The sequence below is a fragment of the Lineus longissimus genome, chromosome 15 (assembly GCF_910592395.1).
Source record: "Lineus longissimus chromosome 15, tnLinLong1.2, whole genome shotgun sequence".
Lineage (NCBI taxonomy): Eukaryota > Metazoa > Nemertea > Pilidiophora > Heteronemertea > Lineidae > Lineus > Lineus longissimus.
The window spans coordinates 12,745,273-12,772,391 of NC_088322.1; the positions used below are offsets into that span (position 1 = coordinate 12,745,273).

The following is a 27,119-nucleotide window of genomic DNA, read 5'->3' on the forward strand; positions in this document are numbered from 1 at the left end:
GAGACATGAGAAAGTAGGTCGTCCTCCGTGCAACTCGAGGTTCGCAGTATATTTTCATACGACATTTTCATGATATATGATTACCACTGTTTGACAAATTTAATCATGACTGTGTACATAGTTGATATGCAGCCAGTATCATGCATAAACATGATGACAATTCGAACTTTGATTTATAACAGTATTGCCCCGAAAGATATACATTCACATCAATATAGATTTTCACCCAACTCAAAATTTGCACTTAGCCCGCTACTGCTCCAAAGGTGCTTGTTTATAAAAAGACCGTTAGGGCCACTTACTAATACCAACAAGAGTTTATGTACACGTTTTATTATTATTATTTTTGATATTTGATAATTTTGAACACAAAATATTTTCGACACAAAATGCATTGTTAAAAACACACAACACATAGAACGCATATTAGTAAGCAGATTACAGTACATTCAGCTATACAGTTCAATAGTATTGGCGGTCGTCAAGTATACCCCCAGATACACACACACGTGTAACTCCTTCACTCAAACGAATGCGCTACATGTATACTGGTGCTATACGAGAGTGTTCTATTGTTTTCAGTCACAATTAACATTGGTTGGATTATTCTACTGGTTGAAACCACATTTCACAAGCAGATTATGATAATAAGGGATCAGTAATCTCCCTATTGGTCTGTGCACAGCTCTTACGCATTTGGAAAGCCTCATTGAATTTCTTTGCATTTGATTGACATTTTTTGTCTATTGTCACGTTATGGTTTGGGTTTCATTCCCATTGGATGTGAAGTGACCCGTCCCGCCATACAACTCTGTATTTTGTCCACAGTCAACATTACCATACACTACTGACATAACATGAACAAACAAAAATATCCATATTTTAAAGTGTGCGCTGGTAAATAAGATGACGTCTATCGAACAGTTCTACAATGTAACTTGGACCCAACAGGACAACAGTTTGGCCAAAAATTCATACGTGTTCCATTACGCGCTATTTAAACTACGAACTACAGATACAGAAATAATTATGAATATAATGTGGAGACCCGCCGGATTCTAAAGTACAGATACTGTATGTCGTCCGCATGTACCAGTGACCACCTGGGCCCGTTTGTAAGAAAGCATGTTGGCTCTTTTTATCATGCTGATATGTTTTCTCATGTACATCAATGCGCATGTAACAACATGTCAACATGATGCTTCCATCTTTTGCACCAACCCAAGCGGTTTTGTTGCCTCTCCATAACTGCTGAATTCAAAACGAGGCTTCGTAGGTGCATAGTGCATTACTATGTAAAGTGCGGTTCATTCTAAATCCAGATGTTTTAGAATATGAGCTAACATGCTTTCTAACAACTGGGCCCTGGTCAAGTGATTGTTTTTGACACCGATATCACGCAAAATCTTGAGTGTTAATGGCTGAAATGAAATAGCTTTCCGATTCCTTTGGAATTAGAAGTAATACATGAAGGTCTTCATTTGAAGCTCTTTGATGATAGTACAAATTACGTCAACGCTATAATGCTCCTACCAAAATTTATAAAGACAAAAATATGCATCTCCAGAATAACCTCAGAAAAGGTAGATATTAATTATTCTGTCCGGTGAATCATTGTAGGCTTCACACCAGCACCTAGAAACAGGTACATGAATAGAAGAAAACAGGCTTTGTTGGCCAAAAATGTGTTGAAAACGCAGACTCTGCTAAACGGCTTTGTTAGTTTCCTCCGCTGACACGGCCGTGTATTTATGAAGCCACCATCATAAACGGTGATATTCACCAACTACTATAAGAAAGAGTCTAAACGAAGTACCTTTTGACACACCCTGTACAGAGCACACAAGTCATCTTTCAGTTAGGAATTGAGAGGAAACACTACTATGCTATACTTTCCATCTCTTTGCACTTTACGCCCTCTTCTGGCAAAGATCTTAACAACGACCTTGCTTCCTTCGTATGGCCGCCGTCGTATGGCGCCACTCGTCTCTGCGGCTCCAGGCTCAATCTTGCGCCAGATTTTCGGCGCTCTTGGTCTTCCGTCACCGACACGTCCGTCACGACTGTTGTCGAATACCGTGTAGTTCCACCAAATAGGCCAAGGGGGCGCTTCATGCACGGACAACAGCAGCAGAGCCTCTGCATGACCCAATCGCAGGCCGCGATTCGTCTGAAGAAAAAAAATCATAAAGTAGAGAGGTATAGATGTATGCGCTACAACAAAAGGTAATGAATTGACCCTGGAATTCTTGAAGGGAAAGTATGCAGAATATTATGACCGCAAAAAAAGCCCAGGGAAGCTGCCATGCATTTTGCACGCGGAGGACACTTGTCCGCACATTCTGCCTTCTGCATCCAAACCAAAGTGCAATGATTTATAGACGCGGTCAAAGTGTCTATAAATCTCGCTCGCGCTATGCTTAGGCTCGCCATATTAAGAGAAAATAAATAACCTCGATCAATGACGAGGAAAATAAAGATATCGAGTGATACATCTCATTTTGGTTTCAAAAGCTCTCGCTAGGGGAAGATAGCTGCGGCATTGGGCGCCATTCTCACTACCAGATTTCGGTTGTGCCCTGCAGGAGTGATGATGACGATGATGCTATATTCCTGTTTTGAAGGCCTTCGTCGCTGGGGTCTATTAAAATGGCAGCAAATACCGGCACTCTCTTCCCCTAGCGACAGTTCCGGGAAACAAAATGGACATATCTTACATGTAAATTTACTTCTTCCTCGACTAGAGACGGCGTAGCGAGCACGCAGCGCATCTAACCTGAGATTTCTACATATCCTAGTACTGAATATGCCGTAGATGATGGGGTTGGCGGCACTGTTCAATGGCGCCAGACTATTTATGAAGACTACCGTTGCCGCTTTCTTGGAGCTCTGGGCAATATGGCCGAAAACGTCCAAGAGGTCGAAGAGAAAATATGGCGTCCAACAGATGATGAAGACTGCAAAATAAAGATTCCATATCATCCTAATGATATTTGTGTCAACTCTCATGATGTCACTTGAACCTGGGAGGAATAATGATAGCCACAATGCAATTTACTCGAGTATACAGGGGTTACGAACCACTTTAATGTTTTAGGCAAATGGCTTCTGTGGGAGCTATAATCTGAACACTGTTGAATAGTAAAAGACACCATCATCAAACACGTCCAGACGTGTACAAAATACGAATGTTTTATGTAAGTTTGGCCCCTTGACTAAATCGCCCCAAATTTCAACACGAACGTTTGCGGCTGCTTAGACGGCTGTTGCCGGCTTTGCTTGAAGTCGAGTTGAGGGGATTCAGTGCAGACTAAGGTGCCCCTGGAAACAATAATCTGCTCTCGAGTCCAATAATGAATGATTGCGCACAGTATAGATTGAAACCGTACAAGGCCAGATGATGTTTTGTATCCTCGGACACCTTACCAAGATTTCAATCTTCGGACACCTTACCTTAAGGACAGAACATCATTCTCATACCGGCCTAGCATGTTTTACATATTTTGACAGGTTTTACCTACCTATGACGATTACTAAAGTCATTTTGATTGTTCGTATTTTAGCTTGCGGTATGACTCCGCGGGAACTGGATCTGTCCGAGCTCCGACATGTGTCATTGTCACAGTCGTCAAGGATTGTGCCTGGAATAAGACATTGAAGTCATGCTGTTGATGATTTGGATATAAAATCGCTATTGTGTTCTATACCTGACGAGAGAGATATTTTTAACTGTACCTATTACCTGTTGCACTGGAGGACACAAAAGGCCAGCAGATGACATGAACTGCATTTTGATCGGAAAGCCTGCACGATAGTTCCGCCATGGCGGCAGTTTAAAATATGAGCTTGTCACTTCCAGCAATACCCCCCATCGCAATTTGCCACGGAAAGTGTACGACTGGCCTGTGGATGGAAACACAAACCAGCAAACAAGAACTGATTATTGCTAGGAAATGTCGTTCAGATTATCGACTACAACATTCATATTGCATGGTCCATATGGGCTTAGAGAGCTGGTTACTCTAAGATATGGCAGACATTTCGTCGTATGGGCGCTGAACGGAAGATTCGATTTCATATTTAAAAATAACTTTTGAGTGGAGAGCAATAACCAATATTGGGTGACTGAAATGTAAGCAGAAGGCAACCGGAGACCCTGGAGGAAACCAAGGCTGCAGTAGAAACTCCTCTCGCTATCACAGTCATGAGTGTACCAGGAATGACCGGGAATCGCACACCTGGGACATCAGTGCTGAAAGGCGCTATGTTTCCACTGCGCCAACCCGACAGCCCAGTGGATTTCATTTCTTATGCATGAATCTCCCACGTTATTTATCTTGCAAGGATAATCCTCGCCTCTGATATTCTCTCTCGAGTTATTGACGATCCTGAGAACCGCACAGCAAGCTTGACTTTGATCCCGTCTAGAAAGACGAGACCGTTCATCCAAGGGAAAGGGCATTTGATCATTTCCCAATAGTATAGTTAGTGATATACCGAGGCTTGAGTCTGTTTCACATACTATAAACAAAACATTCGGTATGAGAGCCGTTTATAGCGGAATACAGGCAGTTGCTAGCAGTTCAAATTGGTGGACTTTATGTGACTATTACGCATTGCTAGGGAATTCTGTTTGATTCAGCAATGGTTTCAATGTACTGAGAGATAGGAGAGTCCCCTATCGGTGACTACCTGGCCTCTGCCTAAAGTCTCCCTTTAAGCATATATCCTTGTTTGTGTTTCAGATTTCAAGTCAAAAGTGTCCGTGTCCGAATCACCTTGCCTATTATACATTGAAGGCTCCCGATGCAGCCCGATTTCGTCATCATATTTTTCTTTCTCTTAAGAGGAAGGGGAGAAGGGGTTATGGGAAAGAGGAGACAAATAACACTGCGTCCGGATTGTAACCTGTAATGTCATTGAAGTAAACTTGACTTACCGTTGGTTTTTGATTTCTTCGATTTCTTTTTTGGCAAGAGGTCTCGTGATTTTACCCATACGATGAATATGATGATGCCATAACATACGGCGATGATGATGGCAGGAATTATAAACAAGGATATGGCTATTAGCGTTATATACACCTGAAAAAGAGAGAAAGTTGGAAAGTTTCATCAACGGTTTTTGGTGGTTGTTTCCATGAAAATGACACAAGGCACTGCCGTGCCGACGCAAGACTGAGAAAACCTTCTGTAGAATAAGGTCTAGTTAAGGTCAATTTTGCCTTCCAGAATTGGTTAATTGCTGTCTTTAATGCATTATTGTCTTCGCTAATGATCTTTTTGTTTGATTGAAACCCTGTGTAAACAAACGCTTAGTGCCGAAACGGTCAAACCCATTACAAATAAAAGATTAACAAAAAAATACTCACCTGCCAGTGCCACGTTTCTGTCATGAATATCCAACAGTTTTTAAATCCGTCTGGCATGATTTCATACTTATTTAGGACAATCATTGGTGTTGAAAATAGAAAGGAGAGACCCCAAGCTGTCCCAACTAACACTTTGGCACGGGTACCTGGAAATGCAAAACGTTTGTATGAAATGCTTTCGTTCAAAAGTTCAACTTGAATTTCAAAATTTTGTGTTGAAACAATCATACTCACTATAAATTTCAACAATGCCGTAGTAGACTGATACTATAACTGCCAAGTATCAGCGAATGTTAGCGTCTAATAATTGTACAGAGGCATTGTTTATTCCTATTTTACCTAAGCCACAAGAAAAGAGTAAGTAAGATTTTATTTCTGATTTGTTTATACTTGTTGGTGTACGAAACAGTCCCACTCTTCGTCACCGTCAAACGTATTGTATTATAGTTAACTTCAATTTGTCTTGAATATGAACAAGGCAAACGAAATTTAAAAAAACCTGATTCTGAACAAGGTCAGCCTGTGGCAGTCAAAGAATACGCTTTCAAACGAGATCTAAAACAAACAAATTTCGTTTGCTGTTCTTCATGGATACAGTTTTTGAGAGACCTGTTTATACGTACCACTCCCTGTAAAGCTAAGCGGCCGCGCAATGGCGTCGAGTCGGTCAATACTGAGAGCAACTAGGGCGTACGTCGCGGCAGTTTGGGTCACACCCTGAAAAGAGACAACGAAGTTAATATTGCAAGCTTAACATTCATTTGGAGCAATCCTTGGGTGACTTTTTCTTCATGAACGCGTTAGCTCAGGACAAGATTGGGTTCAATTAGCAAGTTCTAGACTTTGAGCGGTACTCTGATCTAGAATGGTGAATAATTAACCATATCTGTTCAAGTGCACTGTCATTAGACGACGATTTATCACGCCGCATCACAGTATCTCAACCAAGCATGAAAGTCGAATGATATCGCGCAACGATTCTTTACAAGTTAGCGCATTTTAAGTCATTTCAATCGCGTGAACGCTGATTTCATGAATATTAGATACATCTATCGATCTCACCAGTTAGGGGTGATAAATCGTGCGAGAAGTTTCTTGATATTTATGCATATTTGGCCGGCCCATTACGTATGATTTACGTGAGCGAACTTTTCCGAAGATCAAGCGCACTTTTGTTCGGCGTACAAAGAAAAAATTGTTTCAACCTGACCCCATGGAAATTCTACTTAGCCTGTTTTTTTTTTATAAATGCGGGAATAATCGTGAACTAGTTACACCAGACTTCTCAGGTTGATCAATACCTTCTTGTGTTAACTTGAATTAACGCAGGACCGTTTCTCCCGTATAAATTGGCTCATCAACAACACAGGAAACAAGACAGGAAAGATGTAAATCTTATGTCAAAAACCCGCATCATTTTTACCAAGCATAGATTTTTGTTTTCACGAATGATGGAGGACTAATTAGTTTAGTTCTGATCATAGACGATGATCAGAGCAACACGAAGGAATGACCAGCCCCGCGACCCCAGCGCAATTTAAGACATGCCATTCCCTTGTAGAATGGATGTACCACTAATAGGACACGCAATCTAGTCTTCTGTTGACAAAATGCCAGTGACCGTCGATCATGTCGTGTTGTAAGTATCGGCTTTCTATGCAATGGTAATGAAAATGTAAAATGACTTTCCTTTCTGAGTGGTCTAGCTTTGTCGTCTATCCGGAAATGAATTCATGTATTTGTACAAGGATAGCTGGGCACAAGCGGCGTTTTTTCCCGTTAACAATTGCTAGCAATATCTTCGTAGCATAAAATTTGAAAACATTGCAAGAAAACATGTATTCACACCTGTAAGAATCTAAATATTTTACATCCCGCTTGTCCAGCGTACCAGTTTACTGTGATTTTCCATATCGTGTCTGTGAGGACATTGAAGAAGGCATTGGAAAGATCTGAAAGCAATAAAGCACAAGAATAAGTGTACAACAAAAGTAACTGTGTTGTTGTTTGGTACTTTTATAAACCATAAATTGCATATCACATGATGCATTTAGACCAGAAAATCTATCGGATGGGCAACATTGTAAAACACCGCAATTTTCACTTATGTTAAGACTTGTCGTCATTAAATTTAATGCAATGGGTCGACACGTAGACCTACTAGTTTTTTCTCTGTGGGTGTATGTCGCCCGCTATTTAAAAGACGTCATGTGTATCTGGAATTCCTTATGTGAATATATAGGACTGCTGGTAAGTCGGGTCGGCTTAAAGGAACCACTCGCTCCAATTACCAAAAAATAGAAACATACCTGCTATGCAAAGGTTCATGATGAAAAAGTTCATGCGAGATCGTCTACCACTCTTTGACACGCCGATGGCCACCAGGACAGCTAGGTTTCCAATTACAATAAATTTGAAGAGGATGAAGAGGAATACCACCTGCGCCGTCTACAGGGAGAAAAAGAAAATAAATTAAAAAATAGGATTTCAATAACGTAAAATGTCATGCAGAAATTATTACTAGACAGAATTCACGTTTACACGAGCTGATACCAGACAACTGAGTATTCCAGTTTTGTCGCCAGATAGCATTACGTCAAGGTCTGCAGGGATAAGAATAACGTCGTTGAGGTGTTCGAAATTGTTATTAGGTATAAGGAACGACAAAGCCGAGGTCTGACCGACAAGGCACGAGGTCTGACCTACGACGTCATTGACCGCATGCTCAAACTTCGAGCTTCCCTAATTTCATAAAGTAACCATTCCTTTTCATGTCACAGATTGGGCTGCTGCACGGGTACTCCCCATTTTGCCTTTTGGGCCAGGTTCTTTATTAATTCTCTGAGAAATTCCCGTTTGGATTGATCTATTTCATGTAATGTGGTTACCCGCAATAAGCGGAAGAATAACATCACGAGTGTCGTGTCCTCGGAGACCATGTTCCGCCAGTAAATTACTTCCCGCGAATCACGCCGTCGCAATCGCAAAAATTAATCTTGTTTTTATTTATTGCTTTACTAATGAACAGGTGGTGTAATTAACAAATCCAATACCTTTCACTTATCGTGCCGTGGATATCAATCAAAGTGATGATCCACAGACAACGAATCGCCCAGGGGAGGGGATGGGTGAAGCAGCAGCGTATGACTAAGTAAAACAAGGAACGAGAAAACGCGAAACGGCGTTGTCTGGCCTGCAGACACCACATTTAATGGCTTCATATTTAGATTGCGCCACTAAAAGTTTAAAGAGCTGTCTCGCAGGGCCGATGGGTGTTTGTAAAAAAACCCAAGAAACATAAAACATGAAACATACATATGTACAACCGAAACCAGATTAGCGAATTCTGGGCTGAAGTAACTACACTTGAAAGCTTCCCTAGTGAAGTTTGTTAGGAGGGTCAGGAATACCTATTACGCGGAGCCAACAGGCTGCCAAATATATCACTTATTCTTATTTAAACTCTCGTGTGCAAGAATGACGATAGAGAAAATCGTTTTTCGCATCTACAAACCAGAAATCGCTCTTTTTGTTTTATTCGACCACCACCCAACTGTTGACAATGGCACAAGTCTGTCGGCCATCTGGTCAATTTCAATCGGGCAGGGAACTAACTCAACAACTCAGGTGATATCTCGGGAGCAGAATGCGCACCGTGGACAATAGTACACTTGTTATATTGCAGGATAGAAGAGTTATATCATATCAAATTCTTTGTTATTTATGGTGGCCAATTCAAATTGACCAAGAAAAATGTCCAAACAAATTAAGGTTACAAATCGGCCGCATTCTTAGTTCTTAATCCTACCAAAGTAACAAATTATACATTGCCAATGGACTCACCCATCTTGTAACATTGGCCACAATAAGTAAAAAAAACTTCAGCCGCGAAAATTTAGTGGGCACACCTACCCACAGACTCGGAGCCAATTAATTCCCCTCAAAATTTCTTGATGGTGATTAGGATATTACGGACTGATTTTGACCGATTTTGACATAAACTGCATAATTTGCTAATGTCACAAGTTGGTGCTTGCGGAAAAAAATGGACCTCCAACCTAGACACTGAATATTTTAGGCGGGTCAGGACTTCCTACCGGCGTTGGACATACCTGGGCGTGTACATGTATGTGGATTCTGGATGAGGCCTCCCCTTGTGAGGCCTCGATATGTTGCATGTGCACATGCGTCATGCACTGGCAGGGGCTCTACGCAAGTTGATATTTGGCGGTTTGAGAACGTTTCGTGACGGAGAGAGGATTTCGTGGATTTTATAGCAAGGAACTGATGTGAAAGGGGGTTCTATGGGCAATAATTCTGTAAGTAAAGTGCTGTTCAGTATTCTCACACTTGCGCTATCGATTTTAGGTTAACTTAATCGGATTTTGACGGCCTTTCTGTTTTTATATGTATCTAGGCCTACTCATCTAGTAGGCCTACTCGATACGCGCCCAAAATGATGCTAGATGTTTCTTGCCCATGTGCACGTGCTGATATATTTAACTAACATACAGATATGGTGCTTTGCTGTGTGAGATCTACGATTAAAAGTTTGTAAGTTTTCGGCCAAATCTATCGTTCCTCCGACAAGAAAACTGCTTTCTTTTTTCAAGCTCTCTTAGGTAAAAACTTTAGATAGCCCCTATGTTCTGTTGAATAATTTTGTTCTCCTCGCCCTAGAGTTTTATCAGACACAACATATGCCTAGACCTGATCCTCATAGTTGTTTGCCATGTCATATATCAGGGTGTATACCCGGAGACTTTATTTTTAGCTTTCAATTTTAGTTCACTAAATGATACACTAAATAGGCCTACATCATTTCTCCAGTAGGATTCATAGTGCTGCTTCAGTGTGTGTGACTGTCCATCCTGCTGAGGGTGGGGGGAACTCTCTTAGAAAGGGGTATGTATGTTCATGTTCCCTGAAAAAAGAATGGGGTGTGGATTGAAGCTGTGCACTCCCAGTGCTTTCCATGGAGATTTGATAAAAATCCATCAAACACTTTTGTGCTTACCCCTTCTTTGGGAGTGCCTCGCTCTCCTCCCTGGGCTGACATCTATTACATGTAATGCATCAGGACAGAAACCCATACTTTCTTAACTCCCTTGTTACTCTTTGTTTTGCAGTCCTTACCTACCCGCATTACGAACTGATGAACTGGGAACTAGGACCGCAGTGTGAAAGCTTCGACAGAAAGTGTTTATTATTCGGGAATCAAGGAACGCTCATGTCTCAAGATAGAAATGGTATGGTCTCCTCTAGACCCTTCAAACTGCTTCATTTCGAACTAGGAGAAGGAAAGTGGATTTAAGGTAAAGTGAGAGATTGTGTTCACTGAAGTCATAGTGGATTTGAGGTAAGTGAGCTTTGTATTTCTGTTGAGAACATGTCATCATTGCTGTCCAAATTGTATGCTCTTCCAGTTTCAGAGGATGAAATCATCCGAGGTCAGTCCGTGGTTGTCGTTGTTGACCGTGTTCGTAGGGGAGCACATTTCGTAACCGCTTGGGCTAGAGGGCTTAAACTTGGTGTGATGGTAGCTTTGGGCAATATGCCCGGACTTACTTTTCTTTTTCGCGATATACCCTACTTTCTGGCCTCCAGGCGGCCATCTTGGAAATTGTTTTTTTGCTGTTTTGAAGCTAATGGTTGTACGTAGAGTGATGAATTTTTTTATGGTTGGTGTATCTAAAAAGGTTAAATGACATATCACCCGGGTTTTTGATTTGACACACTTTTCAAGGTCACAGAGGGCAAAGTTCACTAAATCACTGATAGGTGGCACGTTTCGTTTCAATTCGAACTAGAAGGTTCTAAACTTGTGAGGAAATATATCTAGGGACCCTCTATTCTACCCCAAAAATTTGTCCCACTCGGACTTCAAATATGGCCGCCAGGCGGCCACCTTGAAAATTAAACAAAGTCGGATTGCAACCAAATTTCATGTGATTGTATATCTATGTACTCTCTACAACATCCTTGATTTTCAGTCAAATCCAGCGACCATTGGTATCGATATTTCGCTTTAGCATCAATCAGATTATGTATCTATCCTCAAGTTCCAAATTTTTAGCATCTTAGCGTCACTCGTATTTGCCCTAAAAATCCGTCCAAAAATGACCCAAAATGATATATTGTCATAATTGATATCTAGACCAGAACCAATAAAACACTGCCAATGTAGTCGTTGATTTTGTTCAGATGCTGCAAGCAAAATTCAGCTCAATATTCCAACCGCTTCATTGGGTAAATTTTTGCAAAATTCTGCCATCAAACTCAAAAAGGGGCCTTGGATCCAGGGCCCATATGACCATCAATGAGCATGAATGTATAGGACTGAAAAGCCTGTAAGACCTGGGTACAAGGTAGATTAAAAGTGGTCTGCATCCGCAATCTGTGCGTGATATAACGCTGAAAATGCGGGATATTGATGATAGATACATAATCCGATAGATGCTAAAGCGAAACGTTTATATCAATACTGGTTTGGCAGTAATTCTGCAAAATATCACGAAAACGATATTCCCTCTCAATCAACTAGACAGTGATGTTTTCACCCCAAATCTTGGTTCAGGACCCGTCCCCACTGTGTAGTGCCACCTGTGCTAATTGCAAAGGGTATACACGGCCTCTTATCAATCACCTCTTTATAAGGTAAAATGGGGTATTTGCAGCCCCAGTCTAATTGTAGCCCCCGGCAATACTTTTGATTCATATTCCGGAATGGAAAATGGCGGACTCTTTTTGTGACTTTTTCGAAGTTTTCAAAGGTGCGAAAATGACATTTACCAAAACCCACTCGGACCTCACGTGGCCAACGTGAAGCATGATAATGGCGGCGTTGGACTCCTCATCGAAAGGAGATCCCAATCTTTACAAAAAGCACTATTGGAAGTGGCTAAAGGAGCAAAGGTTTGCACACACTTTGGTAAGAGCGTTGAATTCTTTGTAGGCCTAGGCCTATATGCTGTGCATGAGTGCGTGATAGTGAGAGCATCACTTGGTTTCGCGGTAACTGTCAGGTAGGTGCGCTGTCACTGTCAGCAACTGATACATGCATCGCATGCGCTGGGACTGTTGTGTGGGTGTATACAGGCTAGGCAAAGACCATAGAAACTTTTAAGAGAGATTCTGGGGTAGGCTACCACCGGCACGGCGTTTTCAACGACTACTGGTACTACTGTACTACTAGTCCTAAAATGCTTGATCATCATCAACCGCCCCCCACCCCATTCCCTCAGCCAGTGTCATGGTTTAGCTAATTATTTAATTAGGGCCTAACTTGATAGGCCTAGAGATAATTAGGGCTAGGCCTACCTACTCATCCCAACTTTTTATCTGCATATGATTCATTTCAGGGAAAGTAGAAGAGAGTATAGTATGTTGTTATGCCATCTTCAATGTCTTCTCCACCACCACCAGCAAAGAAACACAAAGTTGGGAAAAGTTAAGAATTTTATTGATGTTGTTAGGCTATGTTTAAAGGCCTATCTTTGATGGTATGGTCAATGGTTGGTGATATGGCAGGCGAATAAATTATTACTTATAGTTTATAAAGCATCAAAATCAGAGCCACAGGGCTCAAACGCTTCATCACCTGGCTTTGTCAGTAAAGAAAATAAACTGTTTTATTGACATTCACAGAAAGTGATGACCTGGAAAGGTGAATGAAACTGCATTGATTTGATTTGAAAAAAAACTTTGGTTTTTACTTCTTTTTTAGGGTCATCAACAGAACAACAGCAACAGGTTCAAAGATTTGCCCAATCAATATAGACAGGGAAGTATCACTCTAGGCCTAAGTTCACTCTTCTTTATAAAGTGAACGTAAAGCAACTGATTACTCATAACTTCACACATCCAAATTAGTTAAAACAACACAGTCTTTTCTCTTCAGCTCATCTGATCAAGATTCATCCCCTGATAATGAAGACCAATTACCGTATCTCAATAACGTCTTGCCTGAAGTTCAGAAGAAGCCGAAAAGGTAAGATTTTAGATACCTCCACATGTCTACCAAAAATAAGAAAAATATTGGCCAATTTGGATTGTCATCAAATCTCTCAAGTTTAGTTTGCCAATTCTTGAAATCTTGAGTATGGTGCACTGTCATACTTGAGTGTCAGATATTGTTTCCTTATTTCAGGAAGACACCAACATGTAAACAGCCTACTACAAGTAAGACGCATAGCCAACGCAACTGCTGGGCAATAAATGATATAGATAGGTTAGTACTTATTGTAATGAGCGAGTTGATATTTCATTAATCTGCTGAAAGTGAGTATCCTACAATCCATGTGATTTGAGTATTACCCATCTCCGAGTAAATAAAGCAGTGCATAAATGTAAAGCATGAAGCAGTGATATTCAGTAAACTTCACACTGTTTTTCCAGATTTGATGATATTCTCAAGGACTGTAACAATGTAGAGCCAGCTGTTCAGGGGAAGCAAATCAAAGATGAAGTCTCTGTCTCGAATGCCAACATGGTTAATGAAGGAAGACCTTGAGGACATCAGTGAGGATCAAGGAAATGGTGAAAGGAATAGGTACCTGCGCAATGACAAAGAACTATCACTTCTGCCTAGGGGCAACTACAACCGCTTCACTGAAATATTGCAAGTTATGTTACATACAGGTAGGGCATATCATTGTCCTAAAGCACCTGCACAAGTAAATGCCACCTCTCCAGATGTAAAAAAGGAAAGGCTTGTGGTATTCGACTTGATGACACGATGATGCGATGACTCGATGACATGATCGTTGCTATGGATTTTGATTAAATACTTATTAATGCAGGATATTACACACAGAATAATTCTGAGTCTCTGAATGCAATGATTAAAATGTTTGTCAATTACTCCAAGTATGTGAGTTTGTTCATGCTATTGCTGACTCCATGAATCAGCAACAAGAGAGCATCTTGAAATCATTCATTGGTATTGGTGAATATGAGGTAAAGCCAAACTTCCAGTATTTGAAGATAAGGCCAGAAACTTGGTTTCAAATTAGCCCCTTATAAAGCGGTCATACTAAACAGCATCCACAGAGCGTCCACCAGCGCCCACCAGCGTCCACCAGGTTTAAAGTCAGGTATAAAGTCATCCAAATTAAATTTAGTAGCCATAAACGAAATAAGTACACCATAATAAACACTTCATGAAAATTTCACGACATTTGGGTGTAAGATAAGGGAGATATTTCCTAAAATCACAGGGCTCCTGTTGTATTGGGAGGCGCCATCATTTCCTCCAAGTCAAATCCAACATGACCGCCGACTGGGTGGTTGACGCTGGTACATTTTAGACAGCAACTTGCTAATCCAGCACACAAATGTCATGAAACAATCGGGAAATGTGGAAATGTCCTGCTTATTTGGTTTATGACCATTAGGTTTTTATTTTGATGGCTTAAATATGCTTTTAAACCTGGTGGACGCTGATTAGTATGACCCTCAGAAAGGGAAATATTTTAGAAACGAATCAAGAAATTTAAAACTGGATCAGTTGCACCTGAAGAACCATTTGTGGGGGTTGAGACTACGTGTACGCACATTGCCTGTCATGCCAATGGGAGTAGGTCAGAAGGAGAGTCGCTGCCAGTTGGCGCTGAGAAGATACATACTTCAAGTGACAGTCAGTAGGTCTGGGACCACAAGTTGTGGCCTGTGTGTACATTGGGAAGAAGTGAATTGTTCCCTTTCACAATGTCATCTAACTGAGATCTGGAAAAAGGCTAGGAAATTGCTGGAAAATGGCAATGTTGTGCCTGCAATTGGAGATGGGGTGGGATTGAGAGATCAATTAGTTGCCAGTACAAATTCCGTTCCCCATGTTGTGTCTGTATGCTCAGGAAAGTATACATACAAGTGCAATTGTTTGGGTTTTCTCTCCAGCAAGCCGTGTGCTCACACTGTTGCGACAGCTGAGAAAAATAAGGAATTTGATGCATTCCTTACAACATGACAGTCAAATCACAAGCAAACAAATCTAACCCAAGTTGTCTTCAGTGAGAAAGATGGGCAGGCAGGAAGGAACTGCTGCTAGATTTGGAAAGCAAGGCCAGACTGCTGCAAGCACCAGACTTTCCGGTGACTTGAGTCAATAAAATACATTTATTCCATTCACTGGGACTGCAGCTAGATTTGGAAAGCAAGGCCAGACTGCTGCAAGCACCAGACTCTCCGGTGACTTGAGTCAATAAAATACATTTATTCCATTCACTGGAACTGCAGCTAGATTTGGAAAGCAAGGCCAGACTGCTGCAAGCACCAGACTCTCCGGTGACTTGAGTCAGTAAAATACATTTATTCCATTCACTGGAACTGCAGCTAGATTTGGAAAGCAAGGCCAGACTGCTGCAAGCACCAGACTTTCCGGTGACTTGAGTCAAAAAAATAAATTTGTTCCTCAGCAGTTGCTCGCTTAAAATAAAAATAAACCCATATGGCACAACAGTGAGCCATTCTTCATAGTCAAGCTAAAGGGCAATATTAGCAAATTATGCGTTTCATGCAAGGAAAATTAATAATATTCTATTCCAATGCAGGTGCTATCACCTAGAAAGTGTCAACAGTGGTGATTTTGCAATATTCAGCGTGTTTTTTTGTTGATATTGTAAACCTGAAAGAAGTTCCTGTGCCCTACTTTGTCTGCATCAAGTGGAATTAGTCCTGTGTGAATGTTCCTACTGAAAATCTTAGTGACAAGTGCTGAGCTGAAATAGGAGGACCAAGTGAATTTTAAGTTAAATTGAGTCATGTTAGTATTTCATTGCAAGGCAGGTCTGGCCCAGAAACTTCAGTTGTTTTAATGAAGACTGCTGTGAACTCAATTTAACTGCTGTGTGTTCTCTCTGAAGAGTTTAGTTTTGATAGAAAGATAAATACATGTATGATTATAGTTTTGGTAAAAAAATAAATGTTTCTTGAATTGACAATCTCGCTGTTGGTTTTTTTCAATTGGAATTACTCTGCAATTTTGTCACACTCTTCAATAATAGTGAAAAAACAAACACAGCTGTAGTTCTCGTGCATTAAAGCTGAACTGCATGCACAAAACCAGAGCGTCCCATGCAGCAATAGTAAGAAATTCAGACGATCGAAAGGTCCTTCTGAATACGGCCTGAAACATGATAGACCTCCAATACTTCGATACGCTTGATTTCACAAACCAGCAAGCCACAGGTCGATGTGGACAGTCTCTGAGAATTATGGAAGAGAAAAAATCTAAATCTTCTCCAGGGATTCGAACCCGGGCCGGGGAACTCGGACTCAGAATACGAACGCTCTAACCGTCTGAGCTAGGGGGGCTTTCTTGTGAATTGCTGCCAGCAAATACATCTTATATGAATGGTGATTATGCTTTATTTTTGAGAAATGAACCAGAAATTTTCTCAAGTACATGTAATAGAAGAAGATACCGAGACAAAGGTGAACATTGCTAAGAGAAAACTTAGACTCCGCATACATAATCACGCACAGCAAAGAAAAACTGACTTTCTTCCTGCAGTTGCCCACTGCAAGAACAAAGATTACACACAAATGTTTGCACATTCTATAAAGAGGTATAAAACGACAGGCATTTCAAGCAACCCAGTGGCCTTGAGGATGAGAGTGTTGGCAAATAAAAGTTCGAGACCTCACGTTTAAAACGTGAGGTCTCGAGTTCGAGTCCCGATGAGAGGACCTCTTTATTTTTTTACTTCCAGAATTCCCTGCAACGGTCCGCATCTTCCCACGGCTTGCTGGTTTGTGAAATCAAGCGCATCGAAGCATTGGAGGTCTGTCATGTTTCAGGCCGTATTCAGAAGGGCCTTTCGTTTTGTGCATGCAGTTCAGCTTTAAATAAACTCGCCATCCGCCAACCGCCATTTTCCATTCTCCATTCTCCATTGGCCATGAGTTACTACTACCCGATTTTCGGGGCAGAATATTTTCGCGAGCATGACGCACTCGCGGAATTCACGAAAATATCCTGCACGCGAATTTTTTGTTGATCAATAAAATAGCCTTGTTCATTGGTATTTGCTAATAAAACTATGGGTGTTGCTGGAAACTTGGAACATTTATAGCCCGGTGTAATGAAACCTCGCAGACTCACAATCTGATTCTCGGTCTGGTCGATTCCTGATTTGGCCACCTGGTGGCTACATTCGAAAACATGAATCAGTCTGTGAGAGAGGTGAGCACAATGGTCCTGGCCACTTAAATTTTCCCTGCATTGTTTTCACTTTCACCTTTAATGTATATATTTCACCCAACTATTTGAGCAACTGGAAACTGGGAACATTTATCGCCCAGTGTAATGAAACCTCGCAGACTCACAATCTGATTCTCGGTCTGGTCGATTCCTAATTTGGCCACCTGGTGGCTACATTCGAAAACATGAATCAGTCTGTGAGAGAGGTGAGCACAATGGTCCTGGCCACTTAAATTTTCCCTGCATTGTTTTCACTTTCACCTTTAATGTATATATTTCACCCAACTATTTGAGCAACTGGAAACTGGGAACATTTATAGCCCGGTGTAATGAAACCTCGCAGACTCACAATCTGATTCTCGGTCTGGTCGATTCCTGATTTGGCCACCTGGTGGCTACATTCGAAAACATGAATCAGTCTGTGAGAGAGGTGAGCACAATGGTCCTGGCCACTTAAATTTTGCATTGTTTTCACTTACACCTCTAATGCATATATTTCACCCAACTATTTGAGCAATTAACTGGAAACTGGGAACATTTATAGCCCGGTGTAATAAAACCTCGCAGACTCGCAATCGGATTCTCGGTCTGGTCGATTCCTGATTTGGCCACCTGGTGGCTACATTCGAAAACATGAATCAGTCTGTGAGAGAGGTGAGCACAATGGTCCTGGCCACTTAAATTTTACCTGCATTGTTTTCACTTACACTTTTAATGTATATATTTCACCCAACTATTTGAGCAATTAACTAGAAACTGGGAACATTTATCGCCCGGTGTAATGTAACCTCGCAGACTCACAATCGGATTCTCGGTCTGGTCGATTCCTGATTTGGCCACCTGGTGGCTACATTCGAAAACATGAATCAGTCTGTGAGAGAGGTGAGCACAATGGTCCTGGCCACTTAAATTTTCCCTGCATTGTTTTCACTTTCACCTTTAATGTATATATTTCACCCAACTATTTGAGCAACTGGAAACTGGGAACATTTATAGCCCGGTGTAATGTAACCTCGCAGACTCACAATCTGATTCTCGGTCTGGTCGATTCCTGATTTGGCCACCTGGTGGCTACATTCGAAAACATGAATCAGTCTGTGAGAGAGGTGAGCACAATGGTTCTGGCCACTTAAATTTTACCTGCATTGTTTTCACTTTCACCTTGAGCAACTGGAAACTGGGAACATTTATCGCCCGGTGTAATGGAACCTCGCAGACTCACAATCGGATTCTCGGTCTGGTCGATTCCTGATTTGGCCACCTGGTGGCTACATTCGAAAACATGAATCAGTCTGTGAGAGAGGTGAGCACAATGGTCCTGGCCACTTAAACTTTCCCTGCATTGTTTTCACTTGCACCTTTAATGTATATATTTCACCCAACTATTTGAGCAACTGGAAACTGGGAACATTTATAGCCCGGTGTAATGGAACCTCGCAGACTCACAATCTGATTCTCGGTCTGGTCGATTCCTGATTTGGCCAACTGGTGGCTACATTCGAAAACATGAATCCGTCTGTGAGAGAGGTGAGCACAATGGTTCTGGCCACTTAAATTTTGCCTGCATTGTTTTCACTCAAACTTTTAATGTATATATTTCACCCAACTATTTGAGCAACTGGAAACTGGGAACATTTATAGCCCGGTGTAATAAAACCTCGCAGACTCGCAATCGGATTCTCGGTCTGGTCGATTCCTGATTTGGCCACCTGGTGGCTACATTCGAAAACATGAATCCGTCTGTGAGAGAGGTGAGCACAATGGTCCTGGCCACTTAAATCTTACCTGCATTGTTTTCACTTACACTTTTAATGTATATATTTCACCCAACTATTTGAGCAATTAACTAGAAACTGGGAACATTTATCGCCCGGTGTAATGTAACCTCGCAGACTCACAATCTGATTCTAGGTCAGGTCGATTCCTGATTTGGCCACCTGGCGGCTACATTCGAAAACATGAATCCGTCTGTGAGAGAGGTGTGCACAATGGCCCTGGCCACCTTTTTTTACCTGCATTGTTTTCACTTACACCTTTAATGTATATATTTCGCCCAATAAATCACTGGTGATGCATACGGTCAAGCAGCATCTTGGGTTGAAAATGATATTCTTGTATTTTATGACCTTCTTTTACCTTGTATTGTCTGTTCCCCATGACACGTGTTCCAAAACGGACAAAGGTCAATGTCCTGATTTAAGAAGCCTTTGTCTCAAATAATTAGCAACTATATGTTACCGTTTTGGTGAGCATGGACGTCACGATAAAATCACAATTTCGATGGCAATTCTTGCTAAACTTTCTCATTGATCTAGTTTTTTTATACAGCAATGATATCCATGTTGTTATGAAATTCGTGACGCAGAGCCTCCTAATGTGGTTTGGGCCTCTTTCTCTCTTCATATTTATGATGGGATTTCAAATGTAAATTAATCAATTTAGACGTTTTTTGATGTGCTCCTAGTGATTTTGAATGATAAAAAGTTTGTTCAACATATTAAACTTACTTTACCTTTGATACGAGAAGCTACGCTAACAGTTTTTCTGGCTTCTTGACAATATGGCGATAACGTCAGATCTCAGTAATGCCTGAGAGTAACGACCGCTTTGTGAAGTGAACCCAAAAGTCCACAAAGTGTGACCCAAACCACCTGAGTCGTATGATTCGTTCAATTCTTCCTTTTATGGTTTCAAAGCAAAGCAAATCTTTTTTTAAAAAGATGATGGAAAAAAAGAAGAACTAGCATTTCCTTTTCAAAAAAATTCGAGCCCTTAATTTTGAATAAGAATTTTGCGTTTCATTCGCATAACACCTTTCAGAAAAAAATGATATATGACTCTCTTTAGTGAAAACTGCAAGCCAAACTAATGTCTCAAAAACCCCAACATCATACAGGAATTTTCAAAAGCAGAGTTTGGGAAGATTTGAGGTCAAACTAAACTCCTCAGAAGTGTGAAAGTCGTCAGTCATGAAAATAAATCAATTACATGTACATGGCTTATTATCGGGAAATCTTCACTCAATTCTAAAGGATTTTTGAGATGGTGTATTCCGACGTAATATGTTGAAGGAATGTGAAGAAGTTAATCCTTTGTCTGTCCATGCAATTTGGTTTACCTCTTTCATTTTGTTGTCTCGACTTTGCAATCTCATCATATAAATGCAAAAAATGCCTCTCATATTTTCAGTGTCAAATTTTTAATGCAGTATTTGATATCTACTATATTCAATGTGGTCTTTTCAGCTTCTTTAAAGGAGGAATAAACAGATATATATATACCATAGTTTTCTTCGAAATCACTATGAACCCCAGATCTGTATTTTTCTTGTGATTCGATCGTATTCTTGTTTCAGCAGCGTGATCGCTCTTAAATCTACAGGGGTGCCTAATCTGAGTATCGAATTCATCACGTATTATCAGCCTCGGAAATGTCCATTGGAAAAATTATCATACCCGTTGTATTCTGACGTATTGTGGCACGGTTCTATGGAGACCATGACCATAGCGGAAGTTTATGACTCTCTCCATAAACTCACACACACAGCTGGTCAGCAATATCTGTTGGTAGCTCTTTTGGTCCTTCTTGTCTTTTGCTTGTTTTGAGGAGGAGTTGGGTGTAACGGGCTTCTTTCCGCTTCTATGGAACTTTCCCGTTCTTCCAATTCAAGTCATCGTTAAAGATTCAGCCGCTTCTTTCTTGCCTTCTGCCCCAGAGATGTTACAGCTCCTCGTCTGTTACACTGTCTGGGCCAGGGGCTTTTTTGCTTTCAGGTTGCATGATAGCATGTTGTTCACCGGTCGTGTGAGAGGGTCCGTCATTCACGCTCTAGCCTGGTGACCGGGATGTCTGGACACTTCCAGCTTCCTTTTGTCCTTAGTAATACGTACTTCTTTTCGTTTCGTCTGTCATGTTGGATGCGGGTATTGCTCTCATTCTGGTACGTTTTGGCGAGGACATTGGCAGCTGTTTTCCCAACGACGATACCTTGCTCATTCTGGATTTTTTTATTTTAATTTATTCTGGAGTGCTTTGGTGCTCCTTTGCTGATGGTCTACAGAGCTTTTTTGTATCAATATCAAGGATTAAGGAGCCTGTTTCTATCGCCAGCTTGATTGTATTTGCTCGAACTTCACTCAAGTAAACTCTACTTTCGTCTTGCTGTGCTCCACTTCATTTCAATCTCCTTCCTGGCATCACTTATTCTTGAGTGCAGTTTGTCACGCTTAGTGTTCCAGTGTGGCTTGACGTTTCGCCCTCAGGGGATGGCAGCATTTCAGATGACATTGGGGATACTGAAGAAAACAAAACAGAGCTCCCACACAAGAAAAAGGAGAGCAATGAGCAATATACGCCATTTACCATGACAGTCCAGAGCAGCTTTGATAAAAAGCAACACGTAGACGTTACAAATTACGTCACAGAAATCGACAACCGGTAAGTAATTATTAGTAACTTGCTGTCATGAATGATTACATACATGTAACTCCCACGAAGTCTTCTCCATGTTCATTTGTACTATATTCTTGTGTTTTGATTTTTAAATGTTATTCATGTTGACAGAAACATAAATGCTATTTGGCTACGATTTGGCACGTTTGGAAAAAGATAACTGCCTTCTTATTCTGTGTTATGTTGACCTGCTCGTTGTGTATTTTCTTTACGATTCATGGTTCTGTCAGCTTGGCAAAGCAGAGACAAAAAACAAATGAGAAAGTTGTATCAGAAAAGTGCACTTTTTATCACACTCTATTTGCGTCTTGCAATGGTTGTTATGGATTCGTTATCCCAGATTACCATAAATCCCAATATTGTGAATATAGCCTGATAATGTCCCAGTTGATGTCCCCCAACACAATGGTTAAATTATCCGCCTTATTTTCGTCATAACCGTAAAAGATGCATGCATTTGATCTCGAACAAATGGTTTAATCAGGCAGAAAGCTTATTTGCATACGATATCAATTTATTCGTTTAGCTTTGTTTGAAATTCGAAGTTGTTTTTACATTTTATGGTATCGTCAGCTCTAGAATTTTAATTGGCGTCCTCAATGCTTCTGATTAGAAGTTTTGAAATTCAACCATTTGAATATCCGTTTTTCCAATGCCTGCTGAGAAAAGATAGGGAATATAGAATTTTTTTGTTGGCCTTTTTTACAGATTGCCTGCCTGACTTTTTGTTACGCTAGGCGCCATTTAGTGTAGAAGGAAATGTATCTTGTCCCCTGTTTTAAGATGTCAGTGCCTTACACTTAGCACCTTTCAGTGCAGTAGGAAATAAATACACATGTCCTGAAAATGTGGCGGTTTGACTGCATTGCCTAACACTAATCACCATTTAGTGCAGTAGGAAATAGACGATGCCTGTTCAAAAATGTCACTGTTTGCCTTACACTAAGCACCATTCAGTGCAGTAAGGAAATAAACCACTCCTGTTCTGAAATGTGGTGGTTTGCCTGCATTGCCTAACACTAATCACCCTCAAGTGCAGTAGGTAATAGACGATGCCTGTTCAAAAATGTCACTGTTTGCCTTACACTAAGCACTATTCAGTGCAGTAAGGAAATAAGCCACTCCTGTTCTGAAATGTGGTGGTTCGCTGCATTGCCTGACACTAACCACTGGAGGCTGAATTTAAAAAGACCTGTCACCAATCAATCTATGGCATCACTTGGACACATTAATCATATAGATTAAAATCAATACTTTGCTCAAATCACAACCTACATCATCGGCAAAGTCCTGCAAATATCATTTTAATAAATCGCCTCGTCGGTGCTTTTTCATAAAATCAATACGATTTCATCAAACTGTCTAATGATTCCTACTCGATATGTAAATTTGATTGGAAATGCCAAGGGCTGGTTGTTTGAGACATGCTATATAGATGATATGAAAATGATAAGATGGTCGCTGCTGGACAACGTGGGAGTCCCGTGATAAGACGCGTAGAAAAACAATGGTTTGAAAGTCAGAGAGTCTCCATCAATACTCTACATCTTGAGAATTTAGCCGCAAGCTTGTTATAGCATCCACTGCCGGTAATTTACGGTTTGATACCCGAGCCGTGCAATTTTTAAGTGCAGCTTTATACTGCCAATGCCCAAATGCACTTTTCTCGCTAGGGTAACAGAGAGCTCTGTGGAAATATTTTCTTTGTTCGAAGAAGCCACCAAATCGGACAGATGCTGTTGCTAATCCGTAGCACTCGATCAAACGACTTGTTATGTAGGGATAGCCCTCAAACATAGAGGGCCAAATTCATAAAGGGTGTTTAGCTTAAAACAGCGTTTAACTACTGAATAGAAAGATTCCGGCCCTTCATGTGAATCTTCACAGAATACGAATAGGCCCTGAAACTGATTAGAGAGAAGTTGTACATGTCTAACCCTTAAACGCCCTTTATGAATTTGGGCCATAATGTCCAAGTTCAGTAAACTCTCAATTAATCGACGTTGCAGAAACTAATAACTTGTCGGCTGCCCAGCCTATTTAAAAACAATTGCATGACTATCAACCTGCGCAATATCCGTTTATAACGATTAAAGCTGAACAAACAGTTATACCCACCCGATAGATCACTTCGAAAAAGATAATGTTAACCAAGGCACACTTAGAAACTCTCCTCAAACCAGCTTTAATTTCACCATTTGCTATTCGTTGCACAAATAAACAGACTTTCGAACGAAAAGATTCCGGACCGAACACAACAGGACTCCGACACAGAAATCCTACCGTCTCACTTCTCGCGCCAGTGATATCGTAGTTTGGACGGCTTTTTTACAGACATAAAAGACTAGAAGATGGTTCATATGTTATCATATGTCTGGTCGAGGGTTCGAATATCGTCGTGGCTGACTGTTTCCAAAAGATTGTTCTCATGAGCTCTCTCGTCCGGGAGTCTTGAGACTTGAGAGGAAATCGCTTTGAGTTGAGCTCCTTCATGTGCTTTGGCTGACATTAGCGATCTTTTCCGAAGTGATCTTAAAGTTTAGTTCAGCTTTAAGAACTAATATAAATCTGTATTGTCCCTCTTGCTGACAATCAGTAGTTTTCCGGTTTTTGCATTAGTTAATGATGTAGAATTAAACTGATACGATTGTCAATGCAATTGCACTGACGGTGAGTTATTGACAAGAAGTAATGAACTAGATCAGGTGTTATTAATGGTGTAAGCCTGTAGGATACAATTTTTTTAGACAACGAAGAGCTTAACAATAATTTAGAAAAGAGTACATTACTCTTTCAATATCCCCTAGCGCATGTACACGACCATCTACACGATGTATTACTATGCATTGTTAATTACATTTACTAGGAGACGTACATTTATTTTATTAGTCTCTTCGGTTGAACTTAATGCCGTGGAAATGCGCACTGTCATGACTAGATGGCCAAGCCTGTGCGTCGCTTCCCCGTTGCACTTATTGTTGATACCATTGCTCCTATGCCACCCATTATAGGCCTATGATAGTTTAAGCCCCACTTGAAATAGAACTTGAAATTTTTTTTGCCTTATATCACGTCCATGTTTACGACATTGTTCGATATGGTGCTTTCAATAGCATGCTAGAGTTGTTTGTCAAGAGCTTGTTCCCAAAGGTTCTGTATACTCACCTATTGAGTCTTGGCACCCTAGGTGTCACCCCTCTTCGCTCATTCCAATTAAGTATTGGGGAATCGGAAGGATCAACCATATTGCCTGAAGTGGGTGGGTGGGAGCGCAAGAAATTGATAATGATTATCCAACAAAATTATCTGAAGGTTCTTCTCTACGCTCATTCATCTTGCGAACACACAATGAATTAGAAAGGATCACTCCGAGGCTGTACGTGGAATACAAACAACCGCTAAGTGCGTTCAATAGAAACAGACGTTTTCATCGGGTTCCAAGAGATTTTCAACTATCATTCATTATTTAATACTCCATCATATCACTTTTCCAAAATTATAAATACGACCGAAATGGTACATCCATTTCTATTATATGTGCCCTCCTTGTATCTATGATGACTCCGCTGACTCTCATTAATGGCAAAATAACTGAAACTATAACGTCTGAATTCCTGGGATTTCTAGCTGTCTTGGCTGTAAGTAATCCCTGTCTGAGCCTATAGCCAAGACTTGCCGAGTTCTTTTCAATAATGGCTGAGATTAACAATACGGGTTGAACAGAATATTCAAAAGTTGTGTAGCTGATGGAGGGGGTCGCACATTGCTGCCACCCCTCACCAGACCACCTTTTAGACATAAAGGGTGCGCCAAAATGCATTCACTGCGTGTAGAATATTATTTCCTTTCATACCCCTTGGCTTCAAGTCATTGAGACTGATGCGAAGTGAGATACCAGCAAAATTGGTCATAGGGACATTCTTTGGAGTTATGTATCTCTCTGCAGTTCAACGGCAGCGAAAGGGCTAAACTTTATGAAATTTAAAGAATCAAAAGCAACATGTACTTACATTGTAGTAAGCGTAACAACTTGAAACAGGAATATCGATTCGGTTGTCGAAATTCTATAATGTATTCCAAATATAGATTGTAAAAGGTTTGTCCATACTGTCATATGATGCCCTCATTGACTCATTGATGGCTCTGTTGTAATTACCGATAGACTGAAGGAGAGCTTGGGCCTATTTGTTGGGATTTTAGCTGACAGTAATCGCTGTCTAAGCCTGCATAGCCCAGACATTACAAAGGTCTCTCTTGTATACTTCCTGGTTTGTAAATGTAGCTCTGGGTATTATACAAAAGCGGGTATCCACCCTTTGGTTTGTCATTGTTGATGGCCATCGCTAGATAGGAACTAAATGATTCATCCATTACTGTTTTAGAAACAACTGAATGGAGTCAGAGACAGTCATTAGAACTTTTAGCTATAGTAACAAATACTATCTTATCCAGGCCCAGACATTTATAATGTCTATTCAGAGGTTTTGTCTGAAGTAAGGATAAGAGGGTTAGGCGAAGCGATCGCCATCTCAGTTGGTTCATGATTTCTGGAGTTGGAAGTGCCAACCTTTCGTCTTCCTCGTAGCTTTCTACAGTAGGAAGTGCCACTGAGTTCCTGTTGTGTATAGACAAACTGAAATGTATTTTCGGGAAACTCCTCGTATTCTGCGCTGTATAATCCACCAACATGTCCGACCAATACCACAGAACGACATCAGCAAATAATGCTCTTTTGCCTTAAAAATCATGATTAATCGAATCATTTCTTTCGTCAACATGATCATGGCATCAAACATCACCCGAAATGTTTCATGCAAGAGGAATGATGTTTCATGAAGTCAACATCGTGACAGGTGACGCCAATTTCCGTTGTTGACATCATGATCAGTTGATTAATGTAAAGTTTGTCGATGAGAGACAATAGGAATGATAGGTAACCATCAAGTGCAGTATCGACTGGGTACGAATTCTATTTCTCTCCCTCCGTCATTGGTGGTAAATGGTTTGTCCATTACGGTTACGATATATCCATTGACTGTGTTTAATGGCCCCTGTAATGACCAACTTTAACCGACCGGAATAAGCCGTTAGACA

General features: G+C 40.8%; 1 protein-coding gene across 2 annotated transcripts in view; it reads right to left on the minus strand.

Moving 5' to 3' along the window:
* Nucleotides 1-328: 328 nt before the first annotated feature.
* The window catches only part of LOC135500025 (cardioacceleratory peptide receptor-like), a 112,735-nt gene continuing 85,944 nt past the window's right edge, over nt 329-27,119 (minus strand). Inside the window, exons 5-12 of one of the 2 annotated variants that reach the window (XM_064791159.1) lie at nt 7,681-7,819; nt 7,220-7,323; nt 5,995-6,088; nt 5,372-5,517; nt 4,940-5,084; nt 3,522-3,641; nt 2,777-2,957; nt 329-2,170 (exon numbers count right to left, since the gene is read on the minus strand). In XM_064791159.1, coding sequence (XP_064647229.1) covers nt 1,882-2,170; nt 2,777-2,957; nt 3,522-3,641; nt 4,940-5,084; nt 5,372-5,517; nt 5,995-6,088; nt 7,220-7,323; nt 7,681-7,819 — 1,218 coding nt within the window. In that variant the 3' untranslated portion in view covers nt 329-1,881. Of the gene's footprint in view, nt 2,171-2,717; nt 2,958-3,521; nt 3,642-4,939; nt 5,085-5,371; nt 5,518-5,994; nt 6,089-7,219; nt 7,324-7,680; nt 7,820-27,119 lie in introns of both variants that reach the window. The other variant, XM_064791160.1, reaches the window with a different exon arrangement.